Raw genomic sequence first — 15,511 nt, 5'->3', positions numbered from 1 at the left:
AAATTCTTACTGAGCATTGCTGTTCTTGCTGCTTCTTGTCGTAATCGAGGAAGATGATGCTGTTAGTTTTGCTTCTGGAGCAGCCTGAAAGATTTGACAATAACTTAGATAGCTTTTGGAGCTTAAGTTCTCTGCTATATGTATCTATATCAGATAAACATAACACTTTATTTTTCTGATTTTTAATTATATCATTGGCCCTTTAGAGATTGCTTGCAGAAGACATTACGTTTTGATTTAACAAATATTTCCTTCTCAACTTCATGCATGAAGTGATCCCATTTCTTTCCTCCCGGTATCTCTCTCTGATAACAGGCACATCAATGGTTTCCTGACGCATTTTAACGCTTCCTGCCCCAGCTGACTCTGCATTATTCTAGGGGTGACAGCCACCCATCTCAGTCTCTCTCTTCCTACTAGATGGCAGTGACCTTATCACTTCTTTCCTTTGCTTTTCCCATACCTCCCCTCACAGCTATCAGCCCCTTTTCTCTCAAACTGCCTAACATGGTTAAGGTAATGGTTCGACATTGAGCAGTTGTGCTCCGCATCTACTCCGTGTGAACATTTCTTCATGTCTGAAACACAGCTGGCAGAGCTCCACGCTGCTGGTCTAATAAATGATGTTCCTTCTCCTTGCAGCCTTGCCTTGGTTACGTCCTCTGACCACAGGACGTATAACAGGATCGGTCCTGCTTTGTCATTTTCTAGTTAAATTGTAAACTCCAGAGCAGAGTCTCTTGTGATGTATGTTGGAGAGAATCTGTCTTAATGCTTTGAGCAGTGCCTCTTTCATCCATCTCTGTTTCATGAAAGCCTATTTTTAGGCAGAAACTGTAGGGTCTGACTTTGGATAAATTTGAATGTAAATGTGCATTGACTTTGCTTATATGTCAGGATCAGTATGTTGGCAAATTGGATGTTACAAATGGTATCAGGCAGCCTCCTTCCAGCAGACCTGCAGCCCTGTTTGATGGAGGACCTGGATGGCCACAACCCGTGGATGTTGTAAGCTGAGCAGATTGGTAAATGCACAAAATGCTTGTGTTGGAGAAGCTCTTGTGAGTAACTTTGCTCATAGTATGTAAAATAGTTTTAATAATGAGATTGAATCCTCCGTCACTCAAAAACATGGAAGCCTTTCTTTCTTTTCTGGAGTAAAATACAACAAATAAAGGCAAAGGAATTCTGGTGAGTAAATTGACCTTCAAAATTGGCAGGCTTGGTAAACTGCACCTGCAAGGCTGAAGAGATAACTTGTATGTCATTGCTTAGGAGGAGTGGGGCTTGGTTGCTAATGCTATTCTGAACGCTGGAATACACTCTCTGGTAGTGCACAGGCTGTAAGTTTGATTTTTTTATTTATTTATTCTTGAGTTGGTGATTTTAAATACTGTCTTCTCTGCAGCATAGGACAGAGAGCATGAAATGGTGTCACGTATTAAATATGCTCATTTTTTTTCTTCTTGGAAGTAATTTTTATAGTTTGAGATACTCATACCAAAAACTGGGGTTACGCAATTTAGAAGAAAGAGTTTGACACAAAATCCTGAAGAAACGGGTTTTCCTTCAAATATACAAGAAACGATCAGAATACTGAAGATGTTTATTCTCATTAGATCTACATCTGACACATGAGTTGGCATAGCGTTTGGTAGGATTAAAACTATTAAAGTGTTGCCAGCAAAGGGTGATTTTAGGATGAGTTTATGTCAGGGAAATTAAAGGGAAGGTTGGACCAAAGATTTTTTTTTCAATATATTATTTTATTTTAATCTGTTTAGGCCTATTGTTTGACTGAGCTGATAAACAGGAATAAAGTAAAACATAGGATGTTTTTCACTTGTCTAGGTAGTTTATATATAGGTAGTGGTAGGGGACTCATTTGATAGGTATATTTACGGTAAGGGTAATTTTCCTTGGTTTACTGGAATTTTTTTTAGTATAAGTTGTAGCTTTTGAGCAGAGAAGAAACTGACAAATGAATTTTGTGGGAGGGAAGCATATTTTTTTAATAGCCTTTCATTTAGAGCATCTGGTTGGAAAATATTTTGGGTATGATGTTCCAAAAATGAAAGTGACAACAATATACTTTTTATAACCATTGCTTTAAAAACCCTGTATTCCTCTAACTCATCAAGCCCTTATGAATTGGAAAATTAAACATAACGCTTGATGGTGTCAATGTAATAACGTCCTCTTTGGACTGCAGTTATAGGTTTAAGTCAAACATGTTTCAGTCATAATTCTGAACATGGGACAGTAAAAAATCAGCATGTATGTTTGCTGTGCAGGCATCTGTATGTTGCCTAGCATAATAGCTACATTTTGAAACTGTCATTCAGTTCTACAGGCACAGAGGGAAATGTTAAATTTGTACTGTAATTGCTGATAAACTTGTTCTCAGATGTTTAACATGATGGTGCTTAAACCTTTTATAAGGGGAATAGTTGTTGAACTGAAAAAAGCAACCTCTTAGTTAAAACAAACATTGGCACTACATGTGTACTTTCAGCTAGGAATAAATCGCTTGTAAATCTATAGCTAGCTATGTATATTTGTATACAAATATTTTTAATTTTAGTATTTTTATGATGTACAAGTAAAGCCATTAACAATTTATTTTTCAAGAGCTGACAGACTTTCTTCTAGTCTTCAAAAATTCCAGTGCCTAAGAGATATCTTTATATGAGTTACTGCTTAAATTTGAAGATACACATTGAAGTCTTGACCCTGTTGTTCAGGGATTTCTATGGAATCAGAGAGACTGTTATATGGCTATTTTTACTTGGTTTTTTTCTTTGATGTATTTGTGAAGGACACACATCTATATAGGCGTGTAATAAAAATCAGCTAACTGATACCATAATATTGGGCTCTTCATTGAAATTCAGTTTCTTCCTCGACTCAAATAGCAGTAACAAGTAGGCTAGAGAAGTTCAAAGAGGAGGCTTTGATCTTCCTAGTTGCATGAGGAACAGTTACAGAGCACTCGCTCTCTCTACAGACATTGCCCCTTCTCCAGACCGCAGCACTGTCCAGAGCAGGTTTCTGTATGTAGAACACTGATGTGCTTCTCAGAAAGGATAGTTGTAGAGCAAGTGCTGTCCTGGTTATAGGGCACTGTCAACACCTCTGGAAGTTTCATTTTTTTGTGGACACGGGATCTGTCAGTTAGACTTCTGCCTGCAGCAGGTTTGTGGGTGGCAGCAAAAGATGAGAATCAATTATTTGGGGTGGTTTTGTGCATTATTGTGATATCTCTAAATGTGGATGGTGCCTATTTGTGTGTTTGAAATAGGATTCATGTTCCTGGTGACTGTATTTTTCTTCAGAACAAAAAAGGCTGAGCTAAGGGATGTGCATTGTATTATATATTCAACTATAATTTCCCTGCTGTTTATTTAACTTCTACCTAGGCCATGAAAAAGAGATAGGGAAAATTGGACATGAGACATTCAACACATGTTTGCCTCTTGGAATTTTAGCTCTGTCACATTCCCTAGCCCTAACTTAATATCTTTGCATGATGTACTTTATGAACTTAATAGGACATCCAAAGCACTAGCTTAAAAGTGCTTTCGTCTTTTGGGCTTCTAGTAATGAAAAATTTCAAAGCAACATCGAAAAGGTCTGTCTGACAAAGTACATCTGCATAAATGCTGGGATAAACCCTGGCTGGCAATGTCAAGGGAATCTGCCATGAGGCCTCATGGAGAAGAATGGTTGAGATGACATTCTCCTTCACCTCAAATTTGTGCAGAAAAACTTCTCTTGAACCTTCTACACCACCAAGGAGCTGGAGGACAGGTATTCTGCATCCACAGCGTGGGAACAAAGATACTATGATTTTATTATGTTGACTCAGTTCTTTGACAGAATCATGAAGTAAATCGATACCTCGGTGTTCATACCCACTTACATCAGCAATGTCCAATGTTAAACATTTATCGTTGGTAATAACCGCCCATCTATTTAGGATTTTCTTAGTCTCCTGGGCAGACTGTGTTGCAAAATAAAGATGAAATCACTTTTAATATATTTTCTTTTTTTGGTGTTTTGCTTACTTTGACAAGAGGCTTTAAATCCCAGCAGTTCAGGTCATCTAGAACTCAGCATTTTTATATGGTTAAAAAAAGTGTATATGCAAAGGTGAATTGTTTGAAATGAAATGTGACTTTATACATATGATAATGCAATTGACTTCATTTATGAATGTTTTATATTTAAACTGATAATAGGTTCAGATAATCTATTATAAAACTGATTCTTTAGGAAAGCATTGAACAGTATTGAAGTATTTATTTATTTATTTATAAAGAATTGACTGTTTTAAGCAGGAGTCCTACTCATTTCACATAATGGTGATTCTAGGAGGGTTAAAGGTAAAAGGAAGCAGAAAAACTAAAACTGCTTGTGTAAACATCACTCAGACTAGGAATGATGCCAGCTGAAATACTCAGTATGAACCGTTATCACCAGCTCTACCTCCATTGTTGTGTAGTCTCCTTTTCCCAGGCAGAACCAGCTTGTTTGCACTAAAGGGCTTTGTTGCAATATCTTCTCTGATTGTGGCTGAGGAACATGCCTGGCCCGAGGATGCTCCTGGTCTTCCATGGTCATATCCAAACTGCGACACAAATGTACATCCCTCTTGTGAATTTGAAGGCTTCGAAGTCTGCAACTATTATACTTTGGGTGCAGTTGGAGCTGGTCACTTTTTAAACTGTTACTCAAGACATGGTGCAATATGTTTCTGTGATGGAAGGACGTGTATGCAATGCAGAATGCAAAGGACCTTTCACTGTGTGTGATTCCTGCATGATGTATTTGAAAAGCTGGGTCTTATGTAACATGCTGGTGATTATTGGCTATCCGCCAGTCAGAGCAGCTCTGATCTTGCATTTATTATTTTAATATCATATATAGACATCACAGTTTAATTTTTCTGAAACTTGTGTGCTGACTAAATGTCATTTCTGTTCTTCATTCTGTGTTTCTAGTCCGGGAATGTGAAGCTGACCAAGCCTGTGGCGTTATGGACCCAGCAGGATGTCTGCAAATGGCTGAAGAAACATTGCCCTAATCAGTATCAAATCTACAGTGAGTCATTCAAACAGCATGACATAACTGGTAAAGTATGCACTATCAGAAATATTTTACTTACTTAAAATGTGGCAAATGTTTTACTTTGTTGTTAATAGATTGTGACTGTGCACTGAGGGCTTTTTGTTGGTTGTATGACTAAAGAGTTGCAAGGTTTAGAGCAGGGGGAATATACCAGCTTTCATAGGATGTGGTAAGTGATTTCACCGTCTCTCTAAAAGATTAATTTCAGATTATTTCAGGATTATTCAGATATCTTCAGGAAAGAAGTTACTCTCTATGTGGGTAAGGGCCACACCTAGTTCATTCCAAATATGGAAAAAACATACCCCGAACATTAAGAAATGTCCTGTGAGGAAAAATGTAAATGAGTTTTTTTTCATTGAGGTGTTTCACCTTGTGTTCATATTCTTTTTTGCCTTTTTTTTTTGTGATTAAACTTAGAGTCCCTAAGATGTAGGATGGGAAGCAAGCCCAACTCAGCCCCTCCCTAGGGCTGAAGCAGGATCAATACAGCAAATTCATTTCTGACAGATGTTTGTCTAACTTTGTTCTGGAAAATTTGCAATGGAGGAGATTTTTACATCTCTCCATCCCAGTGTTTTACGGTCCTTAAAGTTGGTAATTTCCTAGTATCAATCAGCCAACAAAACTGATTTCTGCCCCAAACATAGCTTGAGTACAGTCATTCTTTCTTGAAGTCTTTCCTTTATTGGATAGGTGGCTTTGCACTTGCACATACTTTCCTTGTCTAGTCTAAAAAATATTTGTTCTATCATGGTTTGTCCTCCAAATACCCGCAGGACCTCCAGACCTTCAATGCTGGGTGTCTTGTCTTGGAAGAATATATTAAAAAGCATCACTGTGTTTTATTTTCCTAAATAGGAAATATTTGAAGTCGATACTGATTTTGTTGATCTGCTTGACTGTTTAACTCGTATTCAGTTTGCTGTAGTAGTAAGACAGGCTGAGAGAGTTGAGGCTGTTCAGCCTGGGAAAGAGAAGGCTCTGGGGAGACCTTACAGCAGCCTTCCGGTACCTAAAGGGGGCCAGGAAAAATGGGGAGGGATTCTTTATCAGGGAGTGTACTGACAGGACAAGGGACATTGGTTTTAAACTGAAAGAGGGCAGATTTAGATTAGATATAAGGAAGAAATTCTTTACTGTCAGGGTGGCGAGACACTGAAACAGGTTGCCCAGGGAAGCTGTGGATGCCCCATCCCTGGAAGTGTTCCAGGCCAGGCTGGATGGGGCCTTGAGCAACCTGGTCTAGTGGGAGGTGTCCCTGCCCATGGCAGGGGGGTTGGGACTAGGGGATCTTTAAGGTCCCTTCCAACTCAAACCATTCTATGATTACATGATTCATTCTATTTTAGCTGACCACTTTGAAGTGACATAAGTTTAGCAGAGTAACTGGATTAATATAAACGCAGATGTAACTTGGGAGTTAAATAGCATTTTTACTCATATCCCAGGCAGTAATTAATCTGTAAAAATTTTAATGTGGAACACTAATTTGTTCTCTGAAGTGGTGGTATACAAAACTGAGAATTGGCCGTTCAGCCATTTAATATCAAGCAGAGATTTGAGTTTCACATACAAATCTCAGTCTTCATAGGAATGTATTGTTAACTAATGCATGTTTCAATCAGTATCTGTTTGTGTATGTGTATTGTGGTGTTTCAAATTTTCCATTGATTCCTGTTGCTATTCTTTCCTTTCTGATAATACACAAATGGTTGCAAACATGGCAAACTAAAATACTGACATTTGTTGACTATGTAGCCATGAATACGCATACACACTTGTATGTGAGGGGTGGTTTGTATTGGTTTGGTAAGTGTTGAGTGTTACATTGAGTACATAACCATTGTACCCATTTCCTCTAAGTCATCATCTGCTGAATGCAGTCCATAGGAATGTAGTCTGTGTCTCCACCCATATGTACAGAGCTGACTGCATCCAGAGCACTACCAGAAAAAAAAAATGAAGCTATTTTTTAAATTTTTCTAGTACTGTTTTACTATCATATTCTCTGTTTTTAGAATTAAGGTGTTGTGGCATGAAGTTGAAAGGAAGAAAAAGTTATTTTCATTTCAACATAAACATAGATTGAAACCTTGTAGTTTCATTGCAGATGTTCAAAACTTTGAACTTTATAGACCTTTATGAAAAAGAAGAGTCAAGATCAATCTTTCTTACTTTACACAAAAGAGGTATAAGGAAAATATTAGTAGGAGTGTTAGAAAGCAAGTCTGCACGAAAGAAAATATCTTCAGTTCAGTAACTACCAAAGAAAAGAAGAAACACGATCAATGTTTGTATGGATTTTATAAAAGTATATTGTGATAATATTATGAGTGAAATCAATAACTCGGGAGGATATTTCCAGTGCTGTTGGTCGCTGTGGCTCCGATTATTTGAAATCTAATAAGGGGATAGAACAGTGGATTTGTGGCTCAAAAAAAGTAGAGCATGAAAGGAGCGTGGAAACTAATGTGACAATTAAGCCAAGGTACTGTAACTGTTTCCAGATATGGCTATGGAAAAGTGATGTGATTGTTGAAAATTTCTCAGGAATTAAAGTGACTTTACAGGCTACTTCGATATGGAAAAATACGATGGAAAAGAACTTGAAGAAACCGACATGAAAAGGATATTTAAACTTTATTTGAAGATAAAATCTAAGGCATGGTCATAAGCCAGGAAAATAGTCTTGGGCAAACGTATCTAGCAGTTGTTAACCGTAGGTGTTGAAAAGTGTGGCATTTTACTTTGGACTATTAGTTGCTGATTACAGTTTATTGAGTTGGGGGCAAAAACGCAACCCAAAGTGTCCTTGCCTTTGTGGGGATTTTATACCTTTTTACTACTCCTGACAAAGAGCAGCTGCAGATGTTTAAGAAAAAAAAGCTTAATCTAGTGTTTTACCTAATAAGAAAAAAATCTTCATATTAACAGTGATCTTGAGGATGCCATGGGACAGAGTGTACTCTCATCAGATTTGCAGATGACACCAAATTGGGGGTGACAGTCAGTAGACTCAAGGCTGCCGTTCGTAGGGACCTAGGCGTAGGCACCAGACACAGGCTGGAGGAATGTGTCAACAGAAACCTTATAAAATTCAACAAAGACAAACGCGAAGTTCTGCAGCTGGGAAGGCTGAGCCCCTTGCACCCTGGTCAGCCTGGGACTGGCTGGCTGGGGAGCGGCTTTGCTGAAGATCAGGACCTGTGGTCTTGATAGTCAGCCCCTTGACTCTGCACTTTTTAGACTCCAGTTCTTGGTTCTCCAGTGCTGTAACTTGCACTCCAGTGCAAGTTCGAGTGAGGGCCACCACGATGCTCGGCGCTTGCATCGATGCTCGATGCTCACTTGCCCTGTGAGCAGGGGATTCAGGGAGCTGGGCTTGTTCAGCCTAGGGGAGAGGCAGCTTGCTGGGGTGGGATGGGGGGACTAGCAGCAGGCCCCCAGTGTTATCAAAAAGATGGATCCAGACCCTTCATAGGGATGTATGAGAGACACCAGACTTGAGTTGAAACAAGAGGTTGAGGCTGAACATGAGGATAAACTTCTTCCGCATGAGGACAGTTGGGCATTGGGACAGGTTGCTCAGAGATGTTGCGCAGTCTCTGTCTTGGGAAGGTTTCAAGCCCTAGCTAAATAAAACCTAGAGAAACCTGATCTGATCTCATAGCTGACCCTGCTTTGAGCAAGAGGTTGGGCTAGAAATCTGCTGAGGTCCCTTCCAACCTGAATGCTTCTGTGGTTCTATGATTTGCTGAGTACTTACTGAGTACCTCAGAACCTGTGAAATGCGTTTTGCAGCCAGTTAGCAAGAGTTGTATATGGAAAGGTCTATTAAGAAATTGGGACACTTTTTTTATACACAAGATCCTTGAGTTCACGGAGTGGAGCGTTTGGTTAAGTTGACTTATGCAGCAGCAGGTCAGAAGTCACTTTCATGGTGTTGGACCCAGAGCCAGAACCAAAAGAATTTGAAGGACTAATACTGAGCGAGATCTAAGGGCACCTGATAGGAATTAGCAGTGGTAGGAAAAATAAGACAATAAAAAGGGGGAACAAAGATGACAGTGGTCTGTACAACCAAGAAAGCAATGTAATGGTAAGGCCATGTCAGCGTAGGCTTTACAGCTGGTGTTGGTGTTTACACCAGTTTGAGGGGACATAAAAAGTTGCTCTGACTGGCAAGTTTTTTACACTCATTTTGTACCAGTATAATCTGGGGAGCAAACCTGAAAAATGGACCTTGCTTTCAGTGTGCATTTGTGGCTTTGAATTTGCCAGGAAGCAATACTTTGAAATGACTAGGAAGTCCTTGAAAGATGAACTGTTCTTTGATGGTCATATCCTGTACCATTGAAACAAACGAAGATTCTTGCAATGTCTCACCATTAACAGGAGCAAGACTGGGCATAGAATGACTAAGGTGTAACAATTTTGGGGCAAATGGTCCATTGACAAAGTAATAAAGATGTCTAAGTAACTGCTTATTGATGTGTGATTTGTTGAAAGAAAGGAAGGAAGGAAAGAAACCCTGCTTCACCTCTTGCTTTTACGCCATGTTCCCCAGTGTGCTAATGCATGCCTTCAGAGCACGAGGTTTTAATGCTACGATCATTAAACAAACCTCATTCTGTCAAAGTAATACCCAAGAGGTACCTTGGTCCAAGTGAAGGAATTTGATAGGAGGTACTTGAAAGGACTCAAGCCTTTTTCAATTAAACTTTTAAGGAGGAAAGGAACAGGACTCAAGAAAACCTCTTTTTAGTTTTAGAAGGGACCAGAACTTATGAATATTCATTAAATACCAAATGGCACCTCGAAAATGAAATATGAACTGCTACTGAAAACCTGCTGCAAATAGCCTTAAAATCTGGCTAATTCTGTAACCTCTAAAGATGCTTGCATCAAATCGGCTATATTGACATATATTTTTATGAAATTCATATAGCATCTTGCTTTTAAAATCTGAATTGATTTATTTTTTTCCCTTCAATAATATCTTTGCAAATGTTAGTGGTTTTTCAGATCAGCTGAAATGCTCTAGTTATTTAGCATGTTGGTGAAAGGATGGTCTCATGGTTTAAGATACTACCCTGGAATTCGGAGCAATATTGGTTCTGTTTCATGTTACTCTGATATGCTGGGTTTCATTCCTACCTCTGGGGCAGGAGTGGTGACCAAAACCAGGTGGCTTATTCACCATGTTGTGACCTCCTGATCTCATTCATCCTCTCTGTATACATTTTGGCATCTGTACAACAGAGATAAAGATACCAGTGTTGTTAAATGTGTTGTGATACGTGCATAAAAGACATTGTTTAAGCCAGCTGAGTCTTCCTGTTGACAGGTCCGTTTCATTTGGAACAAATTCTGCTCACTTTCTGTTTCCTCCCTTGGCAAGTCATTCCAACTTTGTTATTCTGCATCCTTCCATTATGGATGAGTATCACATTGACCTAAAATATCTCTCGTGCCAGTGACACAGCACACCTAATGTGAGGCCTGATGCAAGAAGCAAAATGAGGTCTTCTGTAAGGTGACCTCAATAGGTGTTCACCCCAATGCTTCCCTGTCTGTATTACCTGACACCTGGCCCTCCAGAGTCTTCTCACAAATCCTACTGTAGTTACAGTGCAGAAGACTACACAAATAGGCACCTTCTCTTAGCTTATTTTATTGGACATTGTTTTATTGTCCCTTATAAACTGGTCACAACCTACCCTCTACGTTGTTATTGCTAGAGGACTTTTTATAATCAGGTGTAGGACTGGTACCAAGTGAAGAAGGTCCCGGGTCAGGGCAAGGTGGTGTAGGAAGTACTTTAGCCTCCTTTAAAGCATTATTAAAGTTTTGCTTACCACATTTTTCTCTGTTTGGTCCCAAATCTGTAGCAAGTTTTGGGCATTCTGCAGCACTGTTGTGTATCTCAGAAAGCATCTAGTTTATTCACAGAAGAAAACAGTTTTTTAGTAGAAGCAAAAAGAACCTTCATTGTGTCCAAATGGAGGGTATTTCTGATAAAACATTATTATCTTCAAACAAATTATCTTCCTTGTTTCGCATGTGACAGTGGTCTTCAGCACAACAGATGTCTCCTCCCAAGCAGTGTTCATCTAACAGTGGTGTTGCAGAAGCAACTTCCATCTCCAGCCATCTCTGTGAAGCCCTTCCCTTCTCCATGGTGCAAAGCTTAAGTCAGCCTTGCCCACGGTCCTTACGTGTGCCACTTTGCTCTTTCTGTGAGGTCTTAACAGCAATGTTGGTTGGTGGGCTGTCACATCAATCCTGACTATATCCATCTGTGGTTTAAAAAAATAAAATCAAATCACTGCTTCACCCTGGAGAGAGAGCTTTTATTCTGCTGCCTGGATAAGGTCAGACTTATTTACAGCATTTTTTGTTGAACTGTGATGCTCGTGTTGGAAAATGTGAGGGACTAAAGAGTTTTCCCTGTTTCATACTTGGCTGCTCTCAAATTTTTAACATGTGGAACATATCAAAGAGTGATGGGCGTCGGGATAAGGCTTCTGTTTGCATAGTATTTAGCAAGTGTTCTTTTTGCGTGGAAAATAATATCAGAAATATATTAATGTAGCCCTGTGTATAGATAGCGTAGAATTGAAAGAAGTTGGATGAGCTAAATAGTTGGAAAGTGGAAATCTTTTTTTCATTATTCAACCTCTTACGGATTAAGAAAATTTTGCATGAAAGTAATCTTCTCTCATGTCTCGGCAATGGTTCCTGGGTCTGTCTTTTCAGTCAGATTATAGCTCATGCAATATATAGCGAACTCCCACGACAGGAAACAAAACTGTAATGGCTGATAAGAGATCTGGTATGACCAGGAAGGCTCATCTGCAGTTGAGAAGGGGACAGTGAGGCACTTGAATACTTCATGGAAGTTGTAACTTAAGTATTACCATACTTAATTATTTACTGATAAATTGGCTCTTCTGTGAAAAATAATCCATGGAGTATTATGGCAGAAAATCATCTTTTTTTATGAGGTTTTTTTGTTAATCTGGAACAGGAGAATGTTTTCTAACTAGCTGCCATGACAAAGTCTTCATTGCTAAACCAACTTGCTGCTTGTGCATAGGAAGACTAGGCCCTAGGTGCCGAAGAAGACACGGAGTCAATTAGTCATGAAGTGGAGCTATCTTCTGTGTGCAAACCTATGGGGAGTGTCTAATGCCATTATTTGTTACATAAAATCCTGTGTGGAGGAAGTGATATTATCATCTGTTCTATTTAATAGGAAAGGGAACTTGCTGAAGGGCGATTGAAGCATTTTTGGCCTTGCTTGCCAATGACATATTAATGTTATTGCTTCTGTATCTACTAAATTCAGAATGAACAGTTTCCACGCTCCTGCTCTGTTATCAGCTGTGAGATCTGCTGTGCAAGTGGCTGATGAATGTTTTACGCTCTTTCCTGCTTTGTTGGGTATTCGTTGGGTCTGGTTGCTTTTCCTTGGTGTGTTCTCTCCGCTTGTAACTATCTGGAAGATCTCTTCAGGGTTTCAATAAACGATTACTCTACAACATACTCAGAAGTGAATTGCACTCTAGCTGCCTTTTTCTTTACTTGTTGCTGTGTAAGAATTCAGTAAAAGCCATGGTAGCCTGATTTGCTGTAGCTTTTACTCCTACCTGATGTATAACACAAAATCCAAATCATCTTTGAACTGAAAAGTATAATTCCTTTCCTTTACCTTCAGATTTGAAATTCCCTGTCAACTTAGCTTAGATAAGTTCTTCTGTACTGTGTGAGTACTTAGGTGACAGGAGAAAAAGGTATATTGCTCTTCATTTGAAGCAGTGTTTACTTGCTCCTCAGTACTTACTCCTCAAGTGCTGTCAGATGTTGGGGAATTAATGTTTCATAATTACATGCAATGATAATTGGATTATTCCTTCTCTCTAACACAAGGGGGTTTTGCATTTTTAATTTAATCTTGTTCTATTTATTTTAGTCAACTTCTACTAACTAGACATAATCTCATCTTTTACTCTTCTCCTGGAAAAGATCCTCCTTGTACAGTCTTTGTAAACCTGATCCACTGTATTCTCTACGAAACACTGATTCACATCAGTATCATGTAAAACTCACCCGCAGAACCTCTCACCGTGGCAGCCAGTTTCAAAATCAATTTCTGTTTTTTACTTAGAGGGGAGCTAAAAATGTGAATTAGGGTAAGATATGGAAGACTGTATCAAATGTCTTAGCAAAGCCTATTTCAGGAATTCTCAAACCATATTGTAAAGCTTTGTGATATTTCCTAGTTTGCTGATAAGGCTGCATAGTGTGTCTGCAAGAAGTACTGAACAGTGATTGTGATCCACTGACAGAGCCAAAAAGCTGAGGAGACATTGATTTAGCCTTTGGGTGCTTACCCTATCTATCTTAGGTGACTCAGGCATCCAACTTAAGTGGGATTCATAAGACCAAGCGTAAGAGAGTAAATTGCTGAAGTAATCAGCGGAGGGGTGAGGGATGCCTCCAAACAGATTAATGTAGTGGACTTAATACAGCTAAGAAAAGGTTATGTCAACACCCCTTTTATGTTCACCCTGTTTCCTTTGTCCACCTTCTTTTATTTTGCAACCCTTCACATGTTCTTGACGAAGCATGCTTTATATCCACTGTTTTAGCTACTTTACAAGGGTATTGATTACTTTATTAATAGTTCTGACACTTCGCCAAATATTGAAGCTCTACCCTCTCATTTTATTTCTTAGGAATTTTCTACAGGTTTTTGGAACCATCACCGACTGTTAGTGATTACATTATTACTTTACCATGTTCCTTGATCAGTCATTAGGCTGTGTGATGCCTTTGTCTAGAAGCTAGGCAGGGTGAAGCACTGTTGCTACTTGGAGACCTTCAAGGAATGGCTTGAAGCCATAGGATGTAGCATTGCTAACCCTGATGGCACTTCTTTATTTCCTTTTTTTTTATTTCCTTGCTTGATTAATACTGATGAACTGCTTCAATATGGTGCATAACAGCCTGGATTCTTTCCACTCAAAGGATAAGGCCCTCAGTTTAGAACTGGCTGTGAATATTTAGGCCTTCCTATGAATTGTGCTGATTCCAAGCATTGTACCCTGACCAAAGTCTCATTCAGCTGTAATTCTGTGTTGCTTTTTTAAAACTTATGCTCTATCTGTTGAGTCTGGAAGTTATTTTTTCATCTCAGTTAAACTGCTGGTTAGCTCTGCCGGGCTCGCATTTCCCACCAAGTCAGGCTTTCCTGAAGTGCTTCAGAAGTTCTGTTTCCCATTCTGGTGGGAACCAGGACAAAAATGGGAGGTATTGGAGGGTCTCCTTTTGGATTACTTGTGCTAGTGTCTGGGAATCACAGAATCACAGAATGGTTAGGATTGGAAGGGACCTTGGAAGGGACCTCTGGAGATCATCTAGTCCAACCCCCCCGCCAGAGCAGGGTCACCTACAACAGGTTGCACAGGACGGTGTCCAGGCGGGTTTTGAATGTCTCCAGAGTGGGAGACTCCACAACCTCTCTGGGCAGCCTGTTCCAGTGATCCACTACCCTCAAAGTAAAGAAGTTCCTTCTCATGTTAAGAAGGAGTATTTGTCTTTGCTGTGCAGACACAAACTCAATTTTATGGCTTAGTTGTAGGTAAAGAAAACTTAGATGGGGAAAACTGCAGTGATTAAGTAGAGGAGTTGTTAGAGGACCTTACAATTCTTCACTTTGAAGAAGTGAATTAATTTGCTGCTTAGTGGGTGTGTGTTTGTGATATCAGCGAGGAGCTAGAGCTGATTCTTTTTATTTCAGCTTGTTGCTTGCCAGCATGTGCTATTCATGATATGGGGATTTAGTCTTAGTGTAATCTTATAATTATTTGGCAGTGTTCCCCAGTCTAATAGCACAGCTAACCTAATGATGCAATGCAGAAGGAAGCTCACTGGAAATCTGAACCTGGAGGAAGCCATTGCCGAGAGTTTGACTTCTGGTTTGTGACACAAACGAGCGAGTGCGTATTTAATCTCTCATCCGATCGGTCTGCAATTTGTTGTGTTCCTTCTCTCACCTCCGACTCTCACCATTGTCTAATCCCCTGCGGTTCTTCCCAAGCCAGACACCCTCTGTCAATTATTCTGCAATCCCGGCTTCTTGGGGGTCTCTCTTTTTTTAATATACACGCAGACAACAAATCCATTCTTGCGCCACGTCTCTGACAAATGGATCAACTCATATCCTCCGTCGTGGCCCCGCGTTCTCAGCCGCTTCGTGCTTTCTCTCCCCGGGACCCGTTGTCCGGACTGAAGGTGTTGCTCGCCCCGCGCGGGTCCCCGCACCCCGCATTGCTCACCATCACCGGGGGAGAGGCCGACAGCCGCCCGCAGC

The 15,511-nt window shown here is 39.8% G+C and overlaps 1 protein-coding gene across 1 annotated transcript in view; it reads left to right on the top strand.

Annotated features, from left to right (window-relative positions):
- SAMD12 (sterile alpha motif domain containing 12) overlaps window positions 1-15,511 on the top strand; it is a 155,756-nt gene that overhangs the window by 26,333 nt on the left and 113,912 nt on the right. Inside the window, exon 3 of the mRNA XM_009881028.1 lies at window positions 5,004-5,133. Coding sequence (XP_009879330.1) covers window positions 5,004-5,133 — 130 coding nt within the window. The remainder of the gene's footprint in view (window positions 1-5,003; window positions 5,134-15,511) is intronic.

The sequence above is a fragment of the Charadrius vociferus genome, unplaced genomic scaffold (genome assembly GCF_000708025.1).
Source record: "Charadrius vociferus isolate BGI_N301 unplaced genomic scaffold, ASM70802v2 scaffold2, whole genome shotgun sequence".
Taxonomy (NCBI): Eukaryota; Metazoa; Chordata; class Aves; order Charadriiformes; family Charadriidae; genus Charadrius; species Charadrius vociferus.
The sequence above is the reverse complement of the archived record's forward strand: the minus strand, read 5'-3'. Positions and strand labels throughout refer to the sequence as shown.